Source organism: Microtus pennsylvanicus, chromosome 1, assembly GCF_037038515.1.
Source record: "Microtus pennsylvanicus isolate mMicPen1 chromosome 1, mMicPen1.hap1, whole genome shotgun sequence".
NCBI lineage: Eukaryota > Metazoa > Chordata > Mammalia > Rodentia > Cricetidae > Microtus > Microtus pennsylvanicus.
In genome coordinates, this window is record NC_134579.1 from 76,404,447 (window position 1) to 76,432,133 (window position 27,687).

General features: G+C 48.9%; 2 protein-coding genes across 9 annotated transcripts in view; one reads left to right on the forward strand and one right to left on the reverse strand.

Moving 5' to 3' along the window:
• The window catches only part of Arvcf (ARVCF delta catenin family member), a 53,780-nt gene extending 53,388 nt beyond the window's left edge, over window positions 1-392 (reverse strand). For all 5 annotated transcript variants that reach the window (XM_075969543.1, XM_075969562.1, XM_075969571.1 and 2 more), the window contains exon 1: window positions 144-392. The gene's annotated coding sequence lies outside the window, so the exon portion shown is untranslated. The remainder of the gene's footprint in view (window positions 1-143) is intronic.
• A 72-nt stretch (window positions 393-464) lies between these two features.
• The window catches only part of Tango2 (transport and golgi organization 2 homolog), a 49,648-nt gene continuing 22,425 nt past the window's right edge, over window positions 465-27,687 (forward strand). The window contains exons 1-2 of one of the 4 annotated variants that reach the window (XR_012910360.1): window positions 465-730; window positions 22,351-22,443. Coding sequence is in view for 3 of the 4 variants with exons in the window: in XM_075969657.1 (XP_075825772.1) it covers window positions 22,388-22,443 (56 nt within the window). In the remaining variant the exon portion in view is untranslated. Of the gene's footprint in view, window positions 731-4,038; window positions 4,203-22,350; window positions 22,444-27,687 lie in introns of those variants that run through there. The other 3 variants (XM_075969657.1, XM_075969649.1, XM_075969639.1) reach the window with 3 other exon arrangements.

Sequence of the window (27,687 nt, forward strand, 5' to 3'; positions counted from 1 at the left end):
GTCCCTAGCCGAGTCCACGTCGCAAGCTAGACTCTATACCCAGCCCGCTCCCCCAGCACACACCCCAGCCCCGGCCCAGAATCGAGTGTCCAGCTCCAGGCCCCAGGCCCACAGCCGGACCCCGCCCACCCGGCCGAGCTCACCTGGCGCGCGGCGTGGGCGGCTCCGCAGCGCGGCCTCCGCCCCCCCAAGACAGGCGCTCCCGGTCCCCCGGTGCGCGAAGAGCGGCCTCTCCAGCGCTCTGCACCGAACGCGGCTCCCGGGGCCACAACTCGTGCGGGTGCTGGGGAGAACCCTCCCCCCTCCCCTACCCCCGATCAGCCGGCGGCCTAGCCCTCCCACCCCTCCCACGACCCGTGTGCAGTGGGGACCCAGCCGGCGACGAGGCCCCGGCCCCGCCCCATCCAACCGCGAATTTTCCCATTGGCAGAGAGACGCGCCCCGCAACCCGCACCGATTGGATGGATGTGCAGAGATTGCAGTTTGCCGTTGGGCTCCTGGTATTGTCAGTCTTAGCGGATGATCGGCCCCCTAGCGGAGCAGGCTGAGGAGGCCCTGACACCTGCCCCAATGCTGCGGTCGCAACGGAGACAGAAGGCTCGGAGCTGCCCCCTCTCGGCCGCCTTCTGAGGACTTTCCCGGATAGTAGGCCCTGAGTCGCAGCTCCCAGGGCCGGCGGTCACTACTGGACTACAGCAGCGTTGTCTCCATCACCACCCCCAGTTCGCAGGTATCCTTTAGCGCCTGCTGTTTGCCGGACACCAGGTGGAGTGTCGATCCTTTTTATTGGCATAGAATGGTATTTCTCCTACAAGGAGGGTTGGCCTGCTGCCCCTATTCTACAGATGGAAAACTGAGGTCTGGGGAGGTTCTTGCTTGTTTTAGGAGACCAGGACATGAACCCAGTGGTCCATGGGGCATGGGGCTCTCTCATTGCCCCAGCGAGGACAGACAAGGTTATTAAGGCTGGCAAGGGATGGGGATGGCTGCAGTGTTTCGAGGGCAAAAATAGACTGGTAAAACTAGGGTTTGTTTCTTCTGTCAAGCCTATATTTACAGCGCTCTTGGGTACTCCCCACACTGCATGAGGCTGCTCTTTCCTGGGGCATTACTAGAGTTCTCAGCCTGGGAAGGGGAATTATTGTTTATCTCTCCCCCACCCCACCCTAGTGTCGGCATTTCCTCTGCCCTGCTTTGAGTCTGGAGAAACATTAAGGAGCTTCATCATCCACTGCCTGAAAAGATTAGCACACATTGCCCTGCCAGGTAGAGAACACCAGCCACATCTGCAGTGACACCAGGCAGTGGAGGGGAACCACCAGGGATGTTGTAAACAGGAGACGGGAATGCAGAGATGAATCTGGCCTGTGCTTGCTTATAAGCCTTTCAGGCCCTGGATGCACTTGGAAATAAGTGACTCCCGGGCTATCTGCGTTTCCAAGGCCTCTACAGATAGTGCTAATGGAAGCCGGGGGGGGGGGGGGAATCCCAGACAGTCATATTTCAACCACATATGCTGAGTCCAGCATGCTCACCCAATAATGGTTGAACAAGAACCATTGTTGCTTGGCAAGAACAAAGAAAGAAAAATGCCTGGAGCAAGATCTTACTTCTGGGTCCACCTGTTCTCTAGCAATAAAAACTGATACTAGGAGCTCTTCAAAGTCAAGGCAGTTGCTTCTACTCTGTTGGTTATTGGCACTTGAAATGAAAAGCATTTGGCATCCTGACATTGAGATATTTTTGAGCTCTGGGAAGACAGATTGAGCCCCCTCAAGAAAACAGAGTCCTCCTAGAAGGCAGCTCTTGCTATGTAGAACAACATTCTGGCTAAGTTACTATGTGGTGGGGGAGTCCCTTTTCTCCATGGGAAGTGGGTTTAGTAAGTCCAACTGTCCTCTACGTTCTCCAAAGGCATGGCCCCTAGGCATCCTGGAGCCCTTCTTCTGAAAGTCCCATAGTTCTTTATCACTATTTCTACATACCTGGTGATGGTACAAAAGAGGCTGACATGCCTCTTTTCTGCTGAAAGAAGGCAAAAGGAAAACATTCCTCCCTAATTGACTCAAGCTAGGAATGCCCCCTTCCAGAGACCTGTCTGCTTTAGAGTCTGGTTACCCTCTGCATAGCCAAGACCACGGTGGGTAGAGACGGTTCAGGTAGGTCTCAGGGGTGCTGTCCTAAAGTCTGCCTATCAGGGAGGGGTCAAACATGGAGCAGAAGGCCACAGGTGCCAAAAGTTCAGTGTTTCCGCTCCCATCTAGATAGCTGCTGGCCAGCTTTGTAGGGACAGTGCTGGGGGAAGTCACCAAGAAGGCATGCGTCAGGAAGAGCTTCCTAACTGGTCCTCACTTATGGCCTGAAAAGGTGGCTACGAAAGGTGGTGAGGGATGTGCAATTGGAGGTGGGACGGCCATGCGCCAGATTCAAATGGGAGAGAATGTCAGAGTGTTTAACTAACAAAAAGGAGTAAGGGTTCAAATCAGGTCACAGGGCCACCTGCTGCCTGTGACAGGATTTGAACCACTGTCCAATGTGTTCTTGCATCCCTGTTTAGTAACGGGAAAGCTTGTCTAACCCATGTCCCACTCCGAGGTACATGGCTTGGTGCTTTGGAGACAAGCTATTGTGTATTTGCTGGTCCATAACCCAGCCATACTCATTTATCCCCAAGCCTGTGTCCTGCTTGCCCATCACTACTACTTTAGTGCCGAAGACCAAGTGGTCAGGTTGCTCAGTGGGAGATTGCTGGCGGGAGCACAGCACGACTGTGCTAAAGTGGAGGGAGAATGGAAGTGCCTAGCTAGGTCTGCCACCTGCTGGCCAAGAGTCATGCTGCGTGGCGTCCTGTTATGTTTTTTGCAGACGGTTTCCATTGGCTCCCGGGAGGAATACTGGTGAGGTAGTGAGAGAAATGGGCAGAGCAGCACCGGTGGTGGCTGGGTCTGGCTACAGCCTTGCCTTTACCTCTCTGGATTCCAGTTTTCTACAAAACATCAGGATTGCAGTTTGGGACTGTGGCACCTAGATTTTCCATACAGCTATTGTCACTCGCCATTTTTAATTTTTTTAAATTACGTTTTATTTAGTATGTATGCACCACAATGTAAATGTGGTAATCAGAGAACAACTTAAAGGACTCAATTCTCTCCTTCCAGTATGAGGGTCCCAGGAATGGAACTCAGGGAGCCAGGTGTGACTGTAAGCATCTATACCAACAAGACCATCTTGCCAGCCCTTTCTTTTACTTCAAATGAATAGCTTAACTGCCCTGAGAAATTGTGTTTACAGCTATAAAGTGGAGTGAATGAGAACTGGGTATCAAGAAACTGAGTACATTATCATTGTCCTTATTTTAGATGTCATCCTTGTCATTGGATTTAGTATTCACCTTACGGAGGTACCTGGATGTCCCATCTTAGTGATGCTCTGGCCCCTGGCACAACCTGATGCTAACGGGTACAGGTAGCCCCAGTGAAAGCCTCGGTTCTGTTCCGAAGGCCCCATTCATTGCCCAAGCATAGTTCCAGCGTGGTCAACTCCTTATCCTTAGGGTCTGGACCTGCGGGACCTGCGGGACGGTCTCCATGTCCGCTCAAAGACTATGGAAGGCAAGGTGAAGCAAAAGCCCAAGTTCTTTGGTGATTTCTAATGCAGAGATTGCAATAGATAAGGGTCAGAGGCCAGAGAGACAGATTGACTGAATTGGAGGCGGCAAAGGGAAGGACAGGACAGATCTAGAGGTTTAAGACCAAACACAGCCTAAGGACGACGGTTCTTGCGCCTGAACCTATCGGGTTAAGGGGCTATCTCAATCTCTCAGAGATACTTCGCAGGCTGGGGTTGCAGTGGCAGCATGAAGGAACCAGACGCCAGCACAGCTTCAGTTTTGGCGTAGCTCCAATCTTGGCGCAGCTCTGGGGGCGGAGCGCCGAGTATCTGAGCGACGGCACGCACAGCCAACAAGGGCGCAGCTGTGGGTGTGCCGCTCCGCCTTTCGCTGCTGCGTCCAATAGCGAGCGTTCTGGCCTCGGTCTGGGCGGGCCCTGGGCTGGAGACTGTGGCGCGCGGGTGCGGCACCCGGAAGTCGGCGGCTGCGGAGGCGGTGAGTGTGCGGCTGGAGGCTGGGGCTGGCGGGCTGCGCTCCTGGCGGGGCTAACACACTGTCGGGCGCCGGGCTCCTGGAACACGGTCTGGACCAGGTTGGTCGAGGGCGAGGCGGCCCTTACCTTCTCGTCTTAACTCAGTTTCCCCTTTCCAATGCATAAAATGGAAACTAAACGGCCTGACTCGGGACTCTAGTCCGACAGACCAAACCTTCTCTGGCAATTGAAAGCAGCCCACACGGTACTGAAAGGTGTTTTTGATTATCCCTGTCAGGACCGGGTGCGGGGAGGGGGGGTCTCCGCAGAAAGGAGCAGACTCGCTGTTTAAGAGGCTAGATTGGCGGGACAGGGAGCTGCATGGTTGTTGAAGGATGGAGGGCTGCAGCCTCCAGCGTCTCAGGGACCTCTCTGGTGGAGCCTAGTCATGTCGCCCCCTCTCACCCTGAAACCTGCTATGAGGCCTCAGAGTAGGCAGCAAGTGCTGGGTCATTCCTGTCCCAGGCGTGGGCTTTACTGGGTCGTCTTGGTAAACCCGCGCACGGAGCTGGAGGGCATTACGTGTAGTCTACATCCAGGCCAGGCCTGGCCCTACTCTAGGCTCTTTGGTAGCCCTGGTTTGCTTGTTTTCCTCTTGGACAGTGGGCAAGGAGGGCCCGATGTTGAGTCACCAGCCGTCTACCCTCAGCGTCTTTCCTGTGCTTTTGCCTGGTAGGGTAGATCACCTCTTTAGGGTGAACCTTAAGTCCTTTCACAGGTCCCTGATCCTCAGTCCCCCCCCCCCCCCCCAGTGAAGTGTGTCTTTTTCAGCCCTGTCTGCCGGCTGGACCTGCTGACTGCTCTTTTGCCCCTACTGGGCTCAGAGCCATCTTCTGAGGTAGATGTGACAGCAGCTATAAGGGACAGCTGGATGTCACTGTGAAAAGCATCCTCTAGACAACTTTTTAAGGCAATATTCATTGTTCCAACACTGTCCATAGTGAAGAAAACTCTAGCTAAGGGATTCAAGTGTTTCCAAGGCTGCTCCAGTCCAGGGTGCTTGGCTTCCAGGCTTGTGCTGCCCCCCCCCCCCCATCATGTGATCTGCTGGAGAGGGTGACTTGCCAGATAGATGGAGCAGAGCCTTTTGCTCCTCCTCCAGATTCCCAGTGTTTCCACAGGGATGCAGGATGCTCTGGTGCTCTCATCTACAGGTTCCCTACCCCAATCCCACATTTTCTTTTAATTTGTGTCTTTATGTCAGTGTTTGGGGGATACAGCTCCCAGCTGTCACCCCTCAACAGCCTGAGGATTTTCTCTAGTTTTAAGGGACCTAAACTCATGTTTCACCAGGCTTTCATGCTGATAAGAATTCCAGGATAGTCAGTTTATGAAGTGGAGTTGGAGATTGTGTTAAAGATATTTCAACAGAGGCTTAAGCATGAAGATTAGGAGCAAAAGAGTCCCCCCCCCCCCCAAAAGGAAAACATACCCCAGAGGTTGGGCTTCTCAAAAGCAACTCATTCAGCAGGGCAGGGATGGCGGCCACTCCTTTAATCCCAGCACTTGGAAAGCAGAGGCAGGCAGAGCTCTGTGAATTCGAGGCCAGCCTGGTCTACAAAGGGAGTTCCAGGACAGACAGGGCTATTACACAGAGAAACCTTGTCTTGAAAAACTACCCTTCCCCCCCACCAAGAAAAACCAACTCATTGAGTGAGGTTTAAAGTTCTGCCTTGTCACTGGGGTGGTTTCTGATGGCATCTGACAAGGTTATAAGGTGAAAGTTCAGCCAGCACTGGTAGGATATCTTAAGGCAAACAGTTTTGTTTGAAGTTTTCTCTCAGTAGCTGGGTAAAGAGATAAGACTATGCCCAAGGTTATATACAGTTTTTCATGCCTTAAGCCTGGGTCATTGTTATTTTAACATAGAACAGCTATAAATGAGGCTGGCTGTGGTAGCTCACACTTGGGATGTAGAGGCAGGCAGGACTCTGTGAGCTTAGTCAAAGCTAGAGAGTGAGACCCTGTGTCCACAAAACCAATCTGTTTATGAGAAGAATGTTAACTACCAGCAGCCCTTAGCAGTTGCTGGTCATTGTGCTGGAGTGTTGGCTCTTCAGCTGGCAAACAGCCTCACTCACATTCCGGGATGAGGAACTGCTCTTGCTTCTCATGTCCTCATCATTCCCATGTGCTCCCATCACTTGGACTACAGTTCCACAGTCTGATCACCCACCTACTTGTGGTGTGTGGTAAGCACAGCCCTTGCCCGAATGTAGGTGACCACCTATAGAAAGTGTAAGGCAGGAAGGCTTGGAGGAGCCCCAGAAGCAGACCTGGGCTTGTTGTTGGCACTCTACGTAGGGGAGGAGAGCCAGAGCTCATCTTTTGGTGATGTGTCAGTCAGCTTACAACCGTAGTGACTGTGAGGCTGGCGTTTTGTTGGTTCAGACCACAGGTCTTGATAAAGGGCTCACCCCTTGACCACAAGGTCACCTCAAGCCAAGTTAATCTTTGAGACAACTAGTCATTGTTCTTTGAGGCAGTGTCTTGCCACATAGTCTTGACTAGCCTAGAACTTGCTGTGTAGCCCAGGCTGGCCTTAACCTCATAGCCATTTTATTTCTCTGCAGGGTGCTGAGAAACTTTTTTATTTTCGTGTGTGCGCGCATGCGTGCATGTGTGATGCATGCGTGTGCGATGCCCAGGCTCGTGCTCCACAGTACACTATGAAGGACTAGTCAGAGGACAGCCTTTAGGAGTTGGTTTTCCTTGTACTGTGTATTCTAGAGCTTGAACTCAGGTCTGCAGCTTGTGAAACTTGTGCTTTTACCTGCTGAGCCAACTCGCTGACTCTTGCTGTGTTGTCTACACTGGCAATGGATTTGTTATCCTCCTGTCTCCCAAGAGCTAGGATCACAAGTGTGCGCATCATACCCTTTGACAATGAGCATCGACCTCCCAGCAAAGCTCCCTTGGTCCGCTGTTACATTTGTGTTGTACTGACAAGCACGCTGTCATTTTTTTTATGCTTGCTTTTATTCTCTCTTTGGGGCAGTTGTGAGCCTGAGATGGCTCAGTTAAGAGCACTTGTTCCTGCATAGATTCTGGGTTCTCTTCCTAGCACCCAGATAACGTATTATAACTGCAGTTCTGGAAAGCCTGACATCCTCTTGGACCTCTGCAGGCACCCAGCATGCACATGGTACACAGACAAACATGTAAAGAAAACACTCACATACATGAAATGAATAAGTCTTTTTTTTTTCTTAAAAAAAATGCCATAAACTTGGCATTAGTGGTGCATGCCTTTAATCCCAACACTCAGGAGGTAGAGGCAGGTGGCTCTCTTCGAGCTCAAGGCCAGCCTGGTCTACAAAAAGAGTTCCAGAATAGCCAGGGCTGTTACACAGAAAAACTCTGGGGGGGGGGGGATGATGACGACGACGACCTACGACACACACCAACAACAATAACAAACAAAAAAAACAAGACGAGAATGCCATATTTTGTCTGGTATGGTGGCACACACCTTTAATCCTAGTACCTGGGAAATAGAGGTGGCCAGATCTCTAAGAGTTTGAGGCCAACCTGGTCTATGTAGAATTCTAGACCCTCCAGGACTCCTGTTTCAAAAGCAAAACCTAAACTAAACTGAATACTCTATTTATTTATTTTTCAATACACAATAGGGTGAGAGAAGCCACCTGAAGGCCAGGCCTGTCCCTATTGTCGGGGGTGAGGGTGGCGAGTAGGCTGGCCTTCCTGCCAGGGGAGGCTGAAATGCAAGGCTGCCCCGTGTCCACAGCTTTCTATCATACCCATAGTATGCTTGGTTTGTGCTATTCCTTTGAACTGTGAAGAGACCATGACACCCTGGTGTGAGGCTAAATTAATGTCTTCAGAACATTGGGGAGACCCAAGGAGAAGTTATCACAGGAGAGAATTTGTCATGGTGAGCTGCTGTCTAATAGCTGAGCACATTGGCTTAAGGAGCTCTGGCTGCCAAGATGGGAGGAGAGGAGGGTGCTGTTGCAGATTGGTTGCTGGGAGAATTTCTAGACGTCAGGATTTCTTAGCCAAGGTCTCAGAAACGGTGACACAGTGTTCCATGTGTGTTTACCTCCTCTGCTGGCAGCTCCCTGGAGCCCAGATCACAGCCTGTCACATCAGGAGTTTCTGTCTGTCTCGTCCTGCCCTAAAGGACAGCTTCACCCCCAGGGACTACCACAACCAGCGGCAATTTGGTGGTCTGGAAGCCCAAGGGACCTGTCCACTGACCAGCCTCCCCAGCTTGACAAACTAGGCAGCCCTAAAAGTGCATTTTCACGCCTTGTAGTTAAACGTATCAGCTGACGGCAGGAGTCACAGGGCCTCTATCCAAAGCCTTGATCCATACAACCTGTAGACTGTCTCAGATTTAGACTTCCAGCTGGAAGTCAGGAAGAAAAAAATGCCTCCTGTTCCTTTGTGTCCCTGCATCTCCACGTTTCCACCCACATGCCCTGCTTGCCCGTTCCTCTAGGCCCCAAGCGTGTGCTGCACACTGCTCAGGTGAGCGGGGCTGTTGTCAGGCTGTGTAGCTGTGCTCTACCCTGTGCTCCTGTGTCCTGGACCATGACACATCAGTTCTTTTTGTCTCTTCTCCACCTGCATCAGCGTGGGATGCGCAGGCTGTACAAAGCTTTCTTCCTTGTCTTGAAACATGCTAACTGTAGGTGCACAGGTTTTCAGCACCTCCCTTGATGGATTCTATCATTCTTCTAGCCATTCACAGGCAGCCGCAGAAGCCGTTGCTGGCACCCAGGCCTCTGCTTCCTGTCCTCTGGCTGTCCCTGAGACCAGATGGTCCTGTCTGCCTTTTGACCCCATGAACAGATCTTGCTTACTTCTGGTCACTGTATAAAAGACAGAGTGGCGCTTGCTTTCCTGGCTGCTACCTCCCTGCTGCTGCTGCTACCTCCCTGCTGCTGCTGTTGCTGCTGCTGCCGCCGCTGCCTCAGGAACTTGTGTTTTTTTTTTTTTTTTTTGCCATTGTGTGCTGCTCCAGGATAGGGACAGCTCCAATGGAAGGATACAAACTGGCTTTGAGCTGTGAGGGCGTCAAGCATAATGTGTTAGAGCTCTTGTAAGCAAGTTAGGGCATGACTGAGGCTGTGGGCTCCATCCCCAGCACCGCATGCACATACAATATTGAAGGCAGTGGACCTCCTCACTGTGTTACTTTACAGACTTTGGTTCTGGCATACTCTCTGGCATGGCATGGCTAACAAGGATACTGTGATTACTGGACTTCAAATCATAGCTTGTGTCCCAACAAGTCGAGTTCTATCACTGTCCTCAATAAATCAATTAAAAAACCCAAACTAAGGGACTGGAGAGATGGCTCACCTGTTGAAAGCACTTGCTGCTCTTGCAGAGAACCCAGGCTCAGTTCCCAGCAATAACATGAGAGCTCACAACTGTCCCTAGGCACACACAAGATACAGACACACATTCAGACAAAAGACTTATACACATAAAATAAATAAATCTTAAAAGTTGAATACCCAATTTAATAGTGGCAAGCAGAAAAAGATTTATTCAGTGTAGCCACATTGGGAAGAAGGACAAAGAGGTTGTGTAACATGCTGGCCCCTCACCCTTACCCCCAAGGTCTTTCCAGGCAGGTCCTCTGAGATGGGTTTCAGGTAGTCATCATTTAACCATGCTGGCAGGGGAAGCTGTAATATGGAGTGGCCATCTTTGTTTCTATACTCTTTAGAGAAGAATCTCTGCACTTAGATTGATGAAGGTGCTACATAGGAATAGTTTAGGAAACTAACCCTGGTGTTCGCCCTGCCTTGAGGCTGCTACATGCCAATGGCTTAGCAGTTTAGGGAGGTGGTAGATAGCCTATAAAGGTTGGCTGACCCCTCTACAGGGACAGCCTTTCAGATCTAACATCCATTGCCAGGGTTCCTAACCTGAAGGTGCACATAAGGAGAAGGTAAGAAGTGTCACTAAGCAGTCCAGCAAGGTCTCATCTGCAATCTGTCCTGCCAGGGTAGTCTCTCCTGTGAGTTTCTGGAGACCATTCCTTCTGTTTGTCCCTAGGTTTCTGCCCTTTCTCCTAGCTGGAGATTCCTGGGAGACCTATAGTTCTTAGGGTGCCTGGTTTTAACCATTTGTATAGTTAGAATGGGGGCACAGCATTTATTTAGTGTATCCTCATTCCTTCTAGACAGGCCAGTTACAGCGCAGCACCAAAAGTTCCAGCTAGGCTTTTGAGATAAGGTCTGATCTTCCTACCTGTGTCTTAAGTAGTAGAATTCTAGCCTGTGCTTCAAGGCCAGTATGTAAAGACTGTTACTCTAGTCTCCCATTGCCACAGCAGAACAGCCGAAACTGACTCTATATAGAAAACAGATTGGTTTTAAGCTCATAGTTTTGGATGTTGAACGTCTAAATGGCATGGCACAGACTCTGGCAAGCCCTCGCCCCACTTGCTGCATCACCTGACAGATAGCAGTGACAGGAGCATGTGTGAGAAGGCTCTTGTAATAACTTGCTTTTTCAAAAGCCCCATAATCACCCCCTTCCAAGGCCAGTATGCTCTTTGAGCTAAGGGCTTCTCTCTAGGCCTGAATTATTTTTCCCTTAATCTATTTTTATGTGAATAGGTGTTTTATCTGCATGTATGTATTGTACTGCATGCATGTAGTGCTCTCAGGCTAGAAGAGGGCATTGGATCCTCTGGAACTCGTGACATTCAGTCTTAAGGTGCCATGTGGGTGCTGGGACTTGAATCTAGGTCCTCTGGAAGAGTAGCTAATGTTCTTAGCCACTGAGCTATCTCTCCAGCCCCTGAGAACCAAACTCTAAGAGATCTTATCACCTCTCAGCACCACTACCCCATGGGAGTGGAGGACTGAGTTGGGGTATATCCAAACCATAGCATCTATGAATAGCCAGGAAAGAAACCAACTCTCCAGACATCAGAGTGCAAACTGGGGTGAAGGTTAACTGCTGCACCCTTGAAGCCTGCTGGTGCTGCCAGGTGTCAGGAGTCAATGTGATAAAGGGGGGTAGACTGGGTGGCTCAGTAAGATGCCCAGGAGTTGGCTGTGCATTTGAGAAGCCTGGTTGTGCACCCCACCTTGCACCATCCAAACAGACAGACAAGGCCAATCAAAGAGCCAGAAAAGGGAATCTTATTTTGGGATAGGAAGGAGTTATTCAGAACAACAGGAGATACAAACCTTGTACAGAAAAGATGGGAACTTTTAGCCAGGTATGGCATGTACCTGTGATCCCAGGACTGAAGAGGTAAAGGCAGGAGAAAGAAGAGTTCAAAGTCAACCTTGGCTAGATAGTGAGTTCAAGGCTATTGTAACTTAAAATTCAGGCTCATGGGAAGGAACTGTTGTGAGATCAGCCCTCAAAAGAGCTTTGTTAGTGGGAGAGCAGGCCCTCAGGTCCAAAGAAAAGCTTCATTTGGATGGACAGTTGCTATGTGTATCATAACAGGGGGCCTGAAGGAGAGCACCCCTGTCTCAGGGTTTTCTATTGCTGTGAAGAGACACTATGACCATGGCAACTCTTATAAGGAAGGCATGTAGTTGGGGTGGTGGCTTACACTTTCAGAGGTTCACTGGTATCATCATGCAGCATGCAGGAATACGTGGTGCTGGAAAAAGATGCTGAGAGTCCTGCAGGCAACAAGAAATGGTCTGTAAGCCGGGCCACCTTTAATCCCAGCACTCGGGAGGCAGGGGCAGGCGGATCTCTGTGAGTTCGAGGCCAGCCTGGTCTACAAGAGCTAGTTCCAGGACAACTAGGGCTACAGAGAAACCCTGTCTCAAAAAACCAAAAAGAAAAAGAAAGAAAGAGTCTGTTGCCAGGCGATGGTGGCATACACCTTTATCATAGCACTCAGGGAGGCAGAGGCAGGTGGATCTCTGTGAGTTCGTGGTCAACCTGGTCTACAGAGTGAGTTCCAGACAGCCAGAGATGCACAGAGAAACCCTGTCTCGAAACCCTCTTCCCTCAAAAAAGAAGTGGTCTGTCTCACTGGGTGTGCCTTGAACATATATGAGAGCTCAAAGCCTACCTCTACAGTGACCCTCCCTTTGGGACCATTTTCTTTCAAACCACCACAACACCCCAATTCTAGAATAGAGATATAGCATGACCTTATGCAGCCACAATGGGGCCTTAAAGGGGAGAGAATCTTCCCTTCAAACTGTGGAGAGCAAAGGAGTTTTGTGACTCAGGTTTTTCAGGGAGGTAGGCAGAGTCCATACTGGGGACTGACCCCCCTTGCCCGAAGCAGAGAGGCAGCTTCTAGGTAGGGTTTAGGGTTGGAGGTAGGACTTGCTTTTCTACAGAAGCCTGAATGCTCAGACACTCTGACAGTTACAGCGTACACCTGACAGTTCTTTGTCCTGAGGGACCTGACTGCCTGGGCTACATGAGACCCTGTCTCAAAAAACAAAAAGAACCAAAAAAGGAATTTTGCTGTGATAGAAGACAGCTTCACAAAGCTGAAGGAAGGGCATGGTAGGTCATGAGGCAGGCATGTAGATACATACCTACTTCACCAAAAAGTGAGGTGCCTCAGCTGGAAAATGGAGTCCCAGGAAGGGTGGAGAGACCTCAGAGGCAGTCTTACTGGGCATGATTACTGGGAGAGTTCTTGAAAGCATTAGTAGCAAATGTGCCAAGAATGCCTGAAAACTGTCCTTCCTGATCAGCTCTTTGTACCAATAGCTCAGCCAAGTGTGGTGGCGCACTTGGCAGGCGGATCTCTGAATATGAGGCGAGGCTGGTCTACATAGTAACACAGAGAACCTGTATTAAAAAAAAAAAGAAAAGCAAAAACAATAGCTCAAATGAAGGACATTTTCTTCTGGTGTTCAGAATTGGCTAGTTGTTAGGATGGGGGAATCTGAGCCATGATTCTGGGAAGACTTCCACCAGCGGTCTTAGGAGACTGCAAGTCCAGAGAGTCACGGGGAGCATTCTTTCCCTTCAGATCTCGCCCCGGGGTGCCCAGTAACACCAGTGTGTATGAGATACACTGAAAGTTTTCCTTCCTGGCAGTGACTGGGCCATGTTGGTGGTGACAACTGGCAGCCCCTGAAGTTCAGTATGTGACTGAGGTTCAGTCCTAGTGCCCCTCCCCCTCATCTTCCTGGCATGGTCAGCAGGGGCATTGGCAGGTCCTGGGTGCTGTTATTCCTGGACCTCACTCCACAGAGGCCACGTGTGTCCTCCTGAGCATTCATTCTAGTTGGGGTTGGCCGAGTACCTATTTGCCAGAGCTAGCCATGACCCTGGTGATATAGCTGGAGGTGGGGAGGCTCTATAGCTAAGGATAGCTCAGAAAGAGCTGGGATACTCTTAGTGTTGGAAGTTTTGACCGTCACGGGACACTGAGACTTCCCTTTGTTATCTTGTCTGTATATGGACCTTGGCTGTCTTAAGACATGGACAGAGCTGTATAGTGTAGATGTTTATCCATTCGTTGTGTATTGACCGGCCCTCCTCCCCCTTTTGCTCTAGAAAGTGAGCAGGCAGCTCTCTACACCGACTCTGGTCTGGAGGAATTCCCATGTAGGCAGAGGGATGGACGGGTGTATGCTTTGCACATACTGGAGAATCTTTGACCACTTTTCCTTCCAGTATCTGCCTAAGGCATTCTCCTTTTCTGTAACCACTCCAAGAATGAAACTAATAAGTTAGTACTATACAGGACTGACTGTACTTTGTAATACTTAATTTTTATTTGTTTTGTTTTTGTTATTTGAGAAAGGGTTTCTTTGTGTAGCTTTGGCACTCCTGGAACTCACTTTGTAGATCAGGCTGGCCTCGAACTCACAGAGATCTACCTGCCTCTGCCTCCTTGAGTGCTGGGACACTACAACCACCTGGCTATAATACTCAATTTTTTTTTAAGATTTATTATGTGTATAGTGTTCTGCCTGCATGTACGCTGCACACCAGAAGAGGGCATCAGATCTCACTACATATGTCTGCGAGCCACCATGTGGTTGCTGGGGATTGAACTCAGAACCTCTGGAAGAGCAGCCAATGCTCTTAACCACTGAACCATCTCTCCAGCCCCTGTAATACTCAGTTTTTATAGTTCAAATCTAACCTGTATACTGTAGGTTCATGTTTTCCTTGTTCCCCAGCAGGCATCACAGTTTTGGGAGACTGTGGAACCTTTAAGGGGTGAGGCCTAGTTGGTGAAAGTGGGCATGGTGAATCACACTTTTAAACTCAGCATATGGGAGAGCAAGGCAGGTAGTTCTTTGTGAGTTCAAGGCCAGCTTGATCTACATAGTTCCAAGACAGCCAGAGCTGAGACCCTGTCTCAAAAAGAAAAACAAAACAAAACAAACACAAACAATAACTAAAAACAAAAGAAGAAAGTAGGTCATTAGGGGTGGGTGGGCTTTGAAGGTTATACCTAGCCCGGGTTCAGACTACCGTCTTGGTCGCCCATGGCACAAAAGGAACTTCTGCCACGTGCCCAGTCATGGTCACCTCATTCTTTCCCTGCCTTGATGGTCGAAATCATCTTTCCTCTTCAAGTTGTTTCTTTCAGATGTTGTCACAGTGAAATTAAAGAAACTAATGTGGAAAATTGGCCAGAAAGGTAGGGCCATTTGTGTAACTAAACTTGACCATGTGCCTTTTAAGCCTTTGGAGCTGTTCTGCAAGGCAAATTTACAAATTTGGAGATGGAGAATAGAGAAGCCCCAGAATGTCTTAAGCTTCATTCACTGGACGGTTCTGGTGTAGCTGAATGTTCAGGATGCTGTTGCTGGCAAAGACTGTGCTCCTGAGATCAGATGGACAGAGACTGTATCGGGAGGTGACCCAGTACCCACCATGTTACCTTCTGTCAAATAATTTGTCTATATCCAGTTAGTGTCCACAACTCAAAACTAATGGACTAATCAGTTTGTTGGAAGAAATTTAACTAGGTTTGTAGTGAAAATTAGCAAAAAGAACGACAGATATGAAAAACATATAGTTTAGCCAGGAAGGGAGTATGGATATATTTAAAGTGTGTGTAAAGCTAGAGTGGCCAGAGCTGTTAGTGGCATCTTGGGAGCCAGAGACAGGTGGCTGTCTGAGTTGGAGGCCAGCCTGATCTACATAGTGAATTCCAGCACAGTCAAGGATACACAGAGAGACCCTGTCTCAAAAACAAGCAACAAAATCAAGCCATGTACTTAGTACTATGACAGGAAAGGTGTCCCTGAGGGCATTTCAGGAGGTGACAGGGCCTCACCCATCAAAGGCTCCAGGATAAAACACTGAAAACTCATTTGAAAAGAGTGAGATGTCAGTCTTAAGGTTTGGAGTAGATCAGGATCTGTCTCCCTGCTAGAGTAACCGGTAGATGTGTTAGAGTTGGGGAAATCGGCTTCCCTCGGGACCCGCTGTCCAGATTAACGTTTCAGACATGGCTGAGGAATCTGTTGTGTGGGTGTCAAACCCTGTGCTTGACAATACAAAGTAAAGCCCTAGACCTAGCAGTGGAGAGCAGCCCACTTAGGTCTGATGTTCAGGGGAGGTGTTCTTGGAACCGCTACAGTGTTGCTATTTGGGCTTTTTTTAAAAGATTTATTTTTATTATGTATACAGTATTCTCAGTATTCTGTCTGCATATCTGCCTGCAGGCCAGAAGAGGGCACCAGATCTCACTGCAGAGTGTTGTGAGCCACCATGCGGTTGCTGGGAATTGAACTCAGGACCTTTGGAAGAGCGGGCAGTGCTCTTAACCACTGAGCCATCTCTCCAGCCCCCTATTTGGTCTTTTAAAGTGCAGCACTGTATGCAGTATTTGGCGTTTGGGGATTGTGAATCTTCTCAGATTTGAGTGCTTGGTCAGGGTTACTGTTGCTGTGATGAAACACCATGACCCAAAGCATGGGAAGGGAAGAGTTTGTTTGGCTTACATGGCCACATCACAGCTGATCATCGAAAGAAGTCAGGACAGGAACTCAAACAGGGCAAAACCCTGAAAACAGAAGGAGATGCAGAGGCCATGGAGGAGTGCTGCCCGTGGCTTGTTCAGCCTACTTTCTTACAGGACCTAGGACCACTAGCCCGGGGATTTCGCCATCCACAGTGAGACACTTTTAAGAAAATGCCCTACAGGTTTGCCTACAGCCCAATCTTATGGAGACATTTTCTCAATTGGGGTTCCCTCCTCTCAGGTGACTCTAGCTTTTGTCAGATTGATATAAAATTGTCCAGCACAATGGGCATACTCTTCAATTCTGAGAGCTTGTTGGCCTTCTCGTTTTGTTTTGTTTTTGTTATTTCCCTATTGTCAGAGAGTCCATTTTCAGTTAAAATTTGTTATGCCACTACCAAATAAGTTTGTTTTGGAACACACACACACACAAGCTTGTGTGCGCAAAAAAAAAAAAAAAAAAAGAAAGAAAGAAAGAAAGAAAGAAAGAAAGAAAGAAAGAAAAGAAAAGAAAAGAAAGAAGAAAGAAAAAAGAAAAAAAAAGCGTGCTGCCGGGGTGCTTTGCTGGAAAGAGACTGCTTAGGGAAGGAGGGTTCTCAGAGGTTCTTACTGTTATTTATGTATATGCATGTTTTCCTCGCATGTATGAATGTGCAGTGGTGCTTATAGAGGGTAAAAGAGCGTCAGATCCCTAGCCATTATGTGGGTCCTGGGAACTGAACCCAGATCCTCTTCAAGAGCTGTACATAGCCTTAAGCACTGAACCATCTTCCCAACCCTTGTTTGCTTTTCAATTAAAGCATTTGGGAGCTACTACAGCCAAGGCCCAAGGGGACCTCCTGGCTGTGTTTCTCAGGCTAGTAGCAGAACTTGTCATTGTCCATATGGTGATGGTTTTACAGCCTTACAGGATGCAAGAATTGCAGAGACTTGGAGGCTTGCTCCTAGACCAAAGGTTCTCAACCTTCCTAATGCTGAGACTCTTTAATAAGTGGTGACCCTCAATTATAAAATTATTTTCATCGCTATTTCATAACTGTAATTTTGCTACTGTTATGAATCATAATGTAAATATCTGGTATGGAGGATATTTGGTATGCAACCCTGAGAAAGGGTCATTCAACCCAAAAGGGTCACAACCCACAGGTTGAGAATCATTGTACTAGGTTTTGTTTTGTTTTTAATTGTTGTTATTTTAAGGAAAGTCTTATGCTAGGCAGTGTGTAGCAGGGTTAGATTTCCCTCAGGAGATTCCCTGAGTGCTTGATGTGAAAGCTATAAGGATGGAGAACAGGTTGTGATAGGAACCCTTAAATATTGGGGTGCCAGGAATGTGAAATGGCACTGAATGCAGAACCTGGAGCCAGCTCATGTGTGTTCCAGACAAACACATGTGGGTTGGGGCTGGCCAAGCCCTGTGGAGCCCACATCACACTACATGTCCTGGATATCAGACTTGGAGCTACAGAATTGAAAGTTTTCCAGAGTGGATTTCTGTCTCTTTTTTTGATCTAATCTTCCCTTAATATGTAGGGTGGCTGTGTTTAGTCTGGGTTTGACCAATTAGACAGCCCATGATCAGGCACAAGCTCCAACAACAATTTTCTGGTCCCCTGGGAACTTCGGGGGTAATGTCTTGGTGGAGCAAAGAGGCAGTGGACTGGGCTGTGGAAGTGGCCTGCGTGGAGTGGAGCCTGTTGATGGAACCGTCTAGCCTTTTGTTAGGAGTATAGTGAATCTGGTAGCTCTCAGATGGGGAAGGGAGCAAGAGGGTTAGTGTTTCATCAGGAACTGGAGGCCGTTGCATGGCCTTAGACCAAGGTACTCCGCTCTCTGAGCCACTGTGTGATGACTTCTTGCAGGGCCACAGTTTAGATGTTGGTGAAGAAACCCCAAACTCATCTTCATGCAAAGCGATTTGATAGGAGGATGCAGAGTTCAAAAGGCTCTTGTATTCGTGTTGCTAGTGTATTACAGGGGATGGGTACAGATTAAAATCCACAGTAGAAAAGGGACAGAGAACAGAATCCAGGTGACGCCAGGCAGAGGCTCCTATTTGCCAGTTTTCAGTGGAACTGCTTGCCCCTGCTCAGTTCTTTCAGCAGCCTGCTAACCTGGGCATCCAGGATTCTACTGGAACTTCACTTGTGGGTTAGGGAGATTGCTAGCCTAGGTGGCTGACCTTACTTTGTTTCTAGCTGATAACTACATGACCAAAGGCCACCATCACAAGTCATAGTGACATAGGCTTCACATCAGTGAAGACACTTTTCCCAAAAGACATTCCAGAAAGACTAGTCGGAGTAAACAGGGTGTGGGTGGCCCAGACCTGCTCACTGCACACATCTTGGTTGCCAGGGAGAGCACTGAGCAGAGCTGTATACTTGTATTGATGGAGATCACTCCAGGAAGTGGAGTGCTAAATATTGCTAGGCAGGGCCAAGGACATAGTGTGAGCTCTCTGTCCAAGGCCAAGTGGGTGCGAGATAGGGGTGCTTTGGGCTCTCTGTGCACTTGTAACCTCGAGAACCTTTGGCTCAGATTCCCAGGCCCTGTCTCGGCGCTTGTTCGACGCTTTCGGAGAGATCCATCCTCGGGACTCTTGTGCCCAGCAGGGCTTCATGCTCTCCTCACCCACTTCCACAAATGTCCAGAGAGGGCTCTTTTAGATTTTGTTTTGTTTTCTATTTTATTGTATTGTGTGGGTGTTTATCCTCCATGTATGTCTGTGTACCACATATGTACAGTGGCCATGGAGCCCAGAAAAGGCATTGGAGTTACAGGTGGTTGTGATTCACCATGTGCCTGCAGGTCCTCTGAAGAGCAGCCAGTGCTCTTAACTGCTGAGCTATTTCTCCAGATCTTCCAGGGAGTTTTCTTTATTCATGGCGACCGACTAAACTGGCTTCAGGCAATGCAGACTCCTGTATAACCCCGGTCACTCTGGCTTTTCTAGGCAGACAAATTCCACTGAACTTATTAGTTAATGTGCCCAAGAGTGGCACCAGGCAAGGTAGAGGCATCACCAGGAAAACCAGGCTCCTCTCTCCCAAGATGTGGCTCTCATGCACAGTCTTAAGACTTAAGGACCCTTGTGCATGTAGTCTGCTGTGGTCCCATGGGCTCTGCCATGCTCAGGGGTGTTGACCTGTGGGGTAGTTTTGACTATCTGCAGACCCACTTTCACAATGTGGTGAGCAGGAGGCTAGGGGATGGACCCAGGGCTTACCCTCAGACCTGCAGGTCAACAGGAGCAAGAAGGGGGCTAAAATATGCAGCAAGTCTAAGAGGACCCCATCAGGCCCTAAAAGAGCATCAGAACTCCGTGGGCACTGAGTTGGAGACACCTGATACTCACAGGAGCTTGCCAGCAGCTTCTTGGGGGTCGTAGAACAGGGGACAGAAGGATCTGCTGTGGGAAAGGTACAGTAGGAAAGGTATGAGGGGTAGATTGCTGGCCAGAGAGGGCGGAGGGGCTGTTGAGCAGCGGGCCTGACTTGAGTGGGGGGTGAGGGATTGGAGAGAAAGGCAGTTCCTGATGGTCCCCTCCCAGGGGCTGGCTTTCCTCTGGTCCTTCTCTCCCAATGACTGCGTCTTCATCCAGGCCGCAGCCCTGGGCTCTGCCAGCACCTTCAATTCCAGGCTGCCTGGAGACACATCGGTGGCCTTCCTGTGGACCACTCCAGCGTAGAGGGCTGGTCTGCTGCCCACCTGGGCCAGCTAGATTAGCAGGTCCTGCAGCTGAACTGGAGAAACACCCTTGCTCTGGCTGTGTCTGGTGACAGTGGCCAGAACTGCTTCTGCTGGTAGCCCTGCCCAGTATCTGGGTACACAGCCTAGGGAGGACCAAAAGAGTCTACGGTCTAGAGTGCTGGCCTGTTCTGTTCTCTGACATCAGGATCTGGCTTTTACGTGTGTTGTTAGTCCAGGAGCCCCCATCTACAGCAGCTGACAGGAGCAACGTGGAGAACTGCTGGACTGTCTCATTAGCTGTGTCCAGTCTGCTCATGAATTTGCCACTTCCCTATGACCCCCCCCCCCCAGATCTCCTGGGCTTTGTAGTTCCTATAGCCATCGTTTCTCTAAGGACTTTATAAAAGTTTTTGTACGTTGTGAACCCTGTTTTTTCTGTTACCTTTTCTATTCTGCTTCTGTTTTCCTGGCTGCTTTGGTTTTCCTAGAGTCAGAGCATGTCTAGTTTGTGATATGCCTGTCGATATTTCTTGATAGCCCAAATCACTGAATTTCAGGGTCCCTGGCCCCACAGTGTGAATCTGTCTCTGTTTCATGGACTACTGGGTAGGCACAATTTCTCAGAAACCAACCCCTTTTAATATAAAAAAAACCTGTTATGTGTATGAATCTTTTGCGTGCATATACATGTGTGCACCATGTGTGTGCCTGGTGCCTACAGATGACAGAATAGGCGCTCTGAGACTGGAGTTACAGATGGTTGTGAGCTTCCACATGGGTGCTGGGGATTGAACCTGAATCCTCTGGAAGAGGGCCAGTTTTCTTTCCTTCCTTCCTTTTCTCTCTCTCTTTTTTTTTTAAATTTGTTTATTTTTATTTTATGTGCTTTGGTATTTTGCCATGGGTGTTGGGTCCCCTGGAACTGAACTTCAGATACTTGTTAGCCTCTATGTGGCTGCTGGGAATTGAACCCCGGGTCCTCTGGAGGAGCAGTCAGTGAGTGCTCTTAACCACTGAAACATGTCTCCAGCCCCACAGCCAGTTTTCTTAATCACTAAGCCCCAGTTTGCCGGATACTCTGGGGACAGACACGTGGTGGTATTGTCCATGCAAAACTTTCATGAGCCTGCCTGCTCCCATGGGCTCTCGGGCAGGCCACAGCCATGGCAGGTTGTGGCCTGAGCCCCCTCTACCACTGTGGCAGCACTGCTTTGGTGGCAGGCCTGATGTGGCCGAGATAACCTGTTCTGTGAGTACAAAGCATAGACCCAAGAATTAGAATTGGCAGTGTCTGTCCCAGGGATATCCCTAGTGTCCCCAGACCTGGGCCTCCTCCAAGGCTGTAGTGGCTGTGACAGCCGTCTCCAGGTCTCCAGGCCATGCTTTCTCATGTGCCCTGTAAGGAGACTGGGGACATGGGCGCCTTAACCTGTATAGACTGGGCTAGGCCTTGTGCTGGTCTCCTATATGGAGAGCCATCAAGGGCCACAGACCATCTTACATGTGCCATCTCCCAGGAGGCACCCAAACTCAAGTGGTCATGTCATGATTAGCACCTTAGTGCCAAGGCCACTGCATCTACTCTCCCCAGACCTGAGAGTGAACACAGCCTGACCTGATCCCCCAGCTACCCTGACCTCTGAGGCATCTTCTGTCTGTGCCTCTATGACACGTTGGTCTCCTCTGGACATGCATGTGCTCATGAAGACAGTGTCACACTGCGTACAAATGCCATGCACAGGTACACATGAACATAGATGCATGCACATATCTGCAGAGTGACACACAGTCCCTCACGTAGTCCTTAGTGGACTCGTGTCTGTGCACACTGCCCCCCCGCTCAGTGCTGAAACAGTTTCTTGGCTGTCCCAGGTTTCAGCTGCAGGCATTAGCTATGTCTTGGAACACTAAATCATGGCACCTGTGTACATTTCAGGCTCCTTTCCAGAGTTGATGCATCTAGACTAGATCTAATCTCAGATCTAGAAAGCTCAGGGAAATGCCTTCTGGGCCAGGAGGCTCTGAGGCATGGGTTCCGTGTGACAAGGGATTGTGCTCACTTAGCATCATGTGTGTGTGTGCACATGCCCAGCACAGGTTTCTGCCTCCTAATGTGAATATGCAGAACCATTAGGTCCATTGGAATAGTAGGTGTGTGTGCTGGACAAAGGCCTGCGGGGACATGTGTCACAAATCATCCCAGGTGAGTGGGCCCCAATGTCTGGCCTCGGGGTGCTGTGGGCTGAAATGAAGGTATCTCCAACAGTGGCTCATGGGGAGTACTTGGTGCCATTTCGGGGGAGAGGATTTGCTATCCCTTTACCCTGGCTTCATGTGTGGTTCTTAATCCTGCTGCTGCCCCTTCTAGCACCCACTCACCACCCCCATGTGGTGTGTCCAGAGTCAGGGAGTGTCGTGGTGGTGGAGTTACAAGGTGATGCTGATGTGCCCAGGTGAAGGGCAGTATCTGTGATGTCACCAAGCACCTGGTTCTCACTTGTCCACCCCAACTCACTGGTGTTGTGTTCTGGGCCACTGAGACATCTAAAGGCCCTCTGACACTGCTGTTGACAGCTCACTATTCTCCTTTTCCCACAGACCTGTGACCGTGTGAGCAAAGCCACCCTTACAACCCATGTGCATCATCTTCTTTAAGTTTGATCCTCGTCCTGTTTCCAAAAATGCATACAGGTAATGAATGCCCTTGTCCTGCCTCTGCCATGCTACACTGGGCCTGGGGTACATGGCTTCTCCTCACCACTAGAATGCCATGTATGCAAGAGACAAGGGCAGGCTGCCGGGAGTGTGGGTCAGGCTCTGAACAGCCAAGTCCTGATGTCTGGAGGCAACCTGCCCAGGCCTGGTCCTGCTGTCCTGGACAGTGGTTGCTTAGCATGGGGTGCTGGGAGGAATCCCACTCTAGAGCAGGGACTCAGAGCTAATGTGCAGGTGTGGCAAGACAGGGGGATGAGGTGCAGTTCTATGGGTTGTGGCTAGGGTCATAGCCGCATAATTGATGAGGGTGACTGAGACTCTTCTGTGCTGGTTTGGATGAGTGGTCTGAGTGGTGGCAGATTGAGGAAAGCATCCACGGGATTTGGACTCTGTCTGAGGAGTGAGGAAACTGGAGATGCTGGAGTATCAGCCAAGGACGTGGGAAACAGTGGGCAGGCAGGAGTGAACAGTAGTCCCTTCTTTCCCCAGGACTTGTCAGCATTTATCCATAGCGAATAAGGCAAAGATTTAAGCCCTAATGAGAAAGGGGCTTCAGAACTCCTCTCTTATGCATTTGCCTGGATGTGTTATAGAAATGACCCGAGTTGTTTCAGTGAGGTTCTCGTGCTGAGTCACTGTGCAGAATAGCTGAGACACACCATGCTGTCACAGTGACTGAATTCCCTCATTTCAGGCTGGGGAGTGGGAGGGCAGTGGTGTAACGTTTCTCTTTCTGCAGAGGACAGGCCGCGGAGTTGGGTTAGTCTAAACGAAGCGATTCCGGTGGCCCCTGGCAGAAGATCAGAGGGAGTCAGGGACCATTCCGCAGGTGGAATATTGCAAGGAACGTGATAAAGAGGTGGTTACATTGAGGGGCTGGCTTGTGAGCAGTGAGCAGACTAATGAATATACCAATAACAAGCATGAGAAACAGCCCCTACTCCAGTGCCTGGAGCAGAGCCCTATGTGTCACTCCCATAATAAGATCCCCAGTGGAGGTGCTGGAGAGATGGCTTGCTGCTCTTCTAGAGGACTGGACTCACTTGGCAGTTCACGACTGTCTGTAATGTGAATTCCAGGGACTCCAGTACCCTCTTCTGGCCTCCACAGACACCAGGCACTCCAGTGATGTACAGATATATATGTAGGCAAAACACCATATATATATATAATTTTAAAAATTAAAAAGCTGGGTGGTGGTGGCGTACATCTTTAATCCTACCACTCGGGAGGCAGAGGCAGAGAGATCTCTTTGAGTTAGAGGTCAGCATGGTCTACAGCATGAGTTCCAGGACAGCCAAGGCTACTTAGAAACCCCGTCTCAAAAAATGAAGAAAACCAAAAATGTAGGCAGTAAAGTATGGATCGGAGCCTTCGGATACTAAGCTGAGAAGTGGTTTGACTTGCTCCCCTGCTCTCCTCAGCCCTTATAGTCATGTAAGCTCCCCTGCACCAGCAAAAACAAAGTTGTGTTTCCATTTGGGGTGCCCTAGCCCACCAAACAGCTTCTTAGTCTTAAGTGACATGTAAATTCCAGGGTTGGCAGAGCCCACTTGATAGTTTGTTTCTTGAAGACCACCTGCAGGTAAAATTAAAATTAAAAGAAATCGGCAAGAGTACATCGTGTCCAAGTACGTAGTAAAGACCTGTGAGAGCCAAGTGTGCAGCACACACCTAGCATCCCAGTTACACCGTGGGCTCGGGCAGGACAAGACAGCCCGGCAGGAGAGGAGGAGCACAACCACCATCCTCATTCCTGGGGTCATCACGTATTCACTGGCTTCCTTCTGCAAAGCTCAGACATTAACAGATCCATACTGGGCCATGGCCTGCCACCTCTGTCCAGCTTTGGGTAGCTGAAGTTTAGCTGTTCCTCTCCCACCAGGGAATACTCAGGGCCTGTGCCTGTGGCAAGCTCCGCCCACCTCATCCCTGCTGGGAGAGGCTCTGACCTCTGGGGACAATCTCTAAGATTGTCCAATCACCAATCACCTGGGCTGCACTGCAGATCACTTTCACATCCAGTTAGTCTGAGATCCTGAGGACCAACCATGATTCCAATCACCAATATGATAATTAGGAAACGGGCTTAAGGGCTGGAGAGATGGCTCAGCCGTTAAAGGCTAGGCTTACAACCAAATATAGGAAACAGGCTTAAATCACCTGAGCCTTAATTATTAATTGGGATCCAGATGTGGCTCACACCTTGTAATCACAGCACTTGGGGATGCAAAGAGGAGGTTCAAGGCCAACCTGGGCAACATGAAATTCTGAAAGAAATAAAAAATTGATCACAATGCTAGGCTTGGTCCTCAGGACAATGTCACAGATGGCTTTTGAAGTGGACGAAGTCTCCTTAGGTTTGACTGAGAATGGCTTCCATAGGCTCATAGGTTTGAATACTTGGTCCCAGTTGGTGGAACTGTTTGGGAAGGAGTAGGAAGAACGGCCTTCTTGGAGGAAGGGAGGTGTGTCACGGGAGGATGAGGTTTGAGGTTTCAGAAGATTTGGGCTACTCTCAGTGGCTCGCTCTCTGTCTCCAGCTTGTGGATTAAGATATGAGCTCTCAGGGCTAGAGAGATGGTTCAGTGGTCAAGAGCACTGGCTGTTCTTCCAAAGGACCTGGGTTCAATTCCCAGCACCCACATGGCAGCTCACAACTGTCTGTAACTCCAAGATCTGACACCCTCACAAAGACATCCATGCACTGATTAAATACTAGTGTAAATAAAATGAAATTAAAAAAGAAGAAGATGTGAGCTCCCGTTGTTTTTGCCACCATACCTTTGCTTGACCGTCATGGACTCTAACTTCTGAAACTGTAAGCCCCAAATTAAATACTTTCTTTTATAAGCTGCCTTGGTCATAGTGTTTTATCACAGCAATAAAAAAGTAACTGGACAGCTATCCACAACTGCAGGATGTTCCTGTGTTTAAATCCTATGCAGCCAGGTATAGTAGTGCAGTCCTTTAATCCCAGCACTCCAGAGAGAGGTGGATCTCTGTGAATTCCAGGACAGCAATTTATCACAGCTATAAAGTGAGAGTCTGTCTTGAAAAAAACCAAAAAGTAAAAAATAAAAATCCTAACTGCCAGTACATCAGAATACAACTCTCTGTAGAGATAGACCTTAAAGAAGTGATTAAGGTAAAACGAAGCCACACAGGTGGACACACATAAGAATGCTGGATATGAGCACAGAGGTAGACAACGGGCCCTTGGTGGGAACCGTCTCTGCCAGTGCTGTGATCTTGGACTCCCAGCCTGCAGAGCTACAAGGCAATGAATGTTGTTGCTGAAGCTGCCAGCCTGTGGTGATCCATTATGGCAGAGGGGGAAGCCAGAGCTCCAAGGAGATCAGTCAGAACGATGGCTTTCCCAGGGGACTTCTCCCTGCACTTGGATGCTCATGTCTACAAGGAGGAAGCTTAGCTGCCAGCTTACAGCACACTGATCTGTTTTTCTGATGGAGGTGAAGAGGCTCTAATACAGATCTCACTAAGTCAGCCCTGGGCAAGTGAATGAATATGAACCAAATTTTCCCAGCTTTGTGGATGAAGTTCACTTCCGGTAGCTACTTCTATTCCAGCTCCAGGGACGTCCAGTGACAGTAGCAGACAGCAGGTGTCACCTCAGTTGCAACCACATAGCTTCTGACCTGTTCCCTGAGAGGACAAGTGAGCAGTACTTTAGATTTCTGCCATGATCCCTAAGAGTCTAAAATCTCCCAGGTCAGAATTATAAAATACGATACTGGAAAGGATGCTTGAAACTAACTCTTGGGGTGTGATATATAGATAGCTCAGTGGTAGAGAATTGTCTTCTGTTCTCAACACTGCAAAAATAAAATACAATAAAGCAATTAAGGGTTGAACTCAGGACCTAGCATAATGCCTCCTAACAACGAATAGGTCAAAAGTAAAGCAAATAAATGTCTTTTACTCTGATTGGCAATTATGTGCACCTCAAACTCTATAACTGATCATATGAAATACTCTTACAGGCAACCTAACAGCTTTGACAAGATTGATCAGTAACCACAGTAAGTCAGTGTAGCCTGTCCAGTCATCCAGAGAGCCATGATCTGGAGAAACTTGCATTTTTTTATAAATGCAAATACAGTAAAAGCATGCCCCTCTATTTATTTACTGGGGAAATGTCAGTGTTTCACTCCCATTCACAAAGCTAAAATGATGCATTCTAATTAAAAATGTTTTTCTTAAGCATGTGGCATACATGCATATGTGTGGGTGCATGAGTATGTTAAGGTATGCATGTGCACATGTATGCGTGCATTTGTGCACACGCATGTGGAGGCCTGGGGTTCATGTCGCAGCTCTTCTGTCACTCTATTGACACGGTCTCTAGGTTGACTCCAGAGCTTGCCAATGTGGGTAACTTGCTAGTCTGCTTGCTCCACGGCTAGAGTTACAGACAGGCCACCATGCACACCCAACATTCACATGGGTGCTAGGAACTTGAACTCAGAGCACAGATGAACCTTCATGGGTACCGCTGTCCCTCCCAAGTGTTAGCTGAGGGAGTTGCTTCTCTTCTCATCTAGGACTTTATGTGGGTGCTCATCTCTCTAGCACATTTCCTGACTATAAAGTCCCCACAAACCATCAGCAGTTGAACCTGTGATAAAAATAGCTCAGAAGTTAGTGTTCTTCAGTAATTAGGCAAACATATTTCTTGCTTAAAATAGGCAGGTGAGGAATTAGAGAGATGACTCAGCAATTAAGAGCACTGGCTGCTCTTCCAGAGGACTTAGGCTTGATTCCCAGCACCCACATGGTAGCTCAGCCACCTGTAACTCCAGTCCCAGGGAATCCAGTTCCTTTTCTGGCCCCCATGGGCTGCATGTGGGTGATGCATAGACATACATGCAGGCAAAGCACTCATACACGAAAATAATAAAAAGTTCAAGGAAAATATTGTTTTCTTTTGGTCTTTGAGATAGGCTTTTTCTTTGTAGACCATGCTGGCCTTGAATTCAGAGAGTGGCCTGCCTCTACTTTCTGAGTGCTGGGATTTAAGGTGTGTGCTACCACCACTGGGCTATATAACTTTTAAAGTCTTTTGTTGTTAATTTATTTCTTTCTATTTTATGTGAATTTGTCTTTTGCCTGCTTGTATGTCTGTGTGAGGAGCCCTGGAACTGGAATCACAGACAGTTTAGAACCATGTGAATGCTGAGAATTGAACCCAGGGCCTCT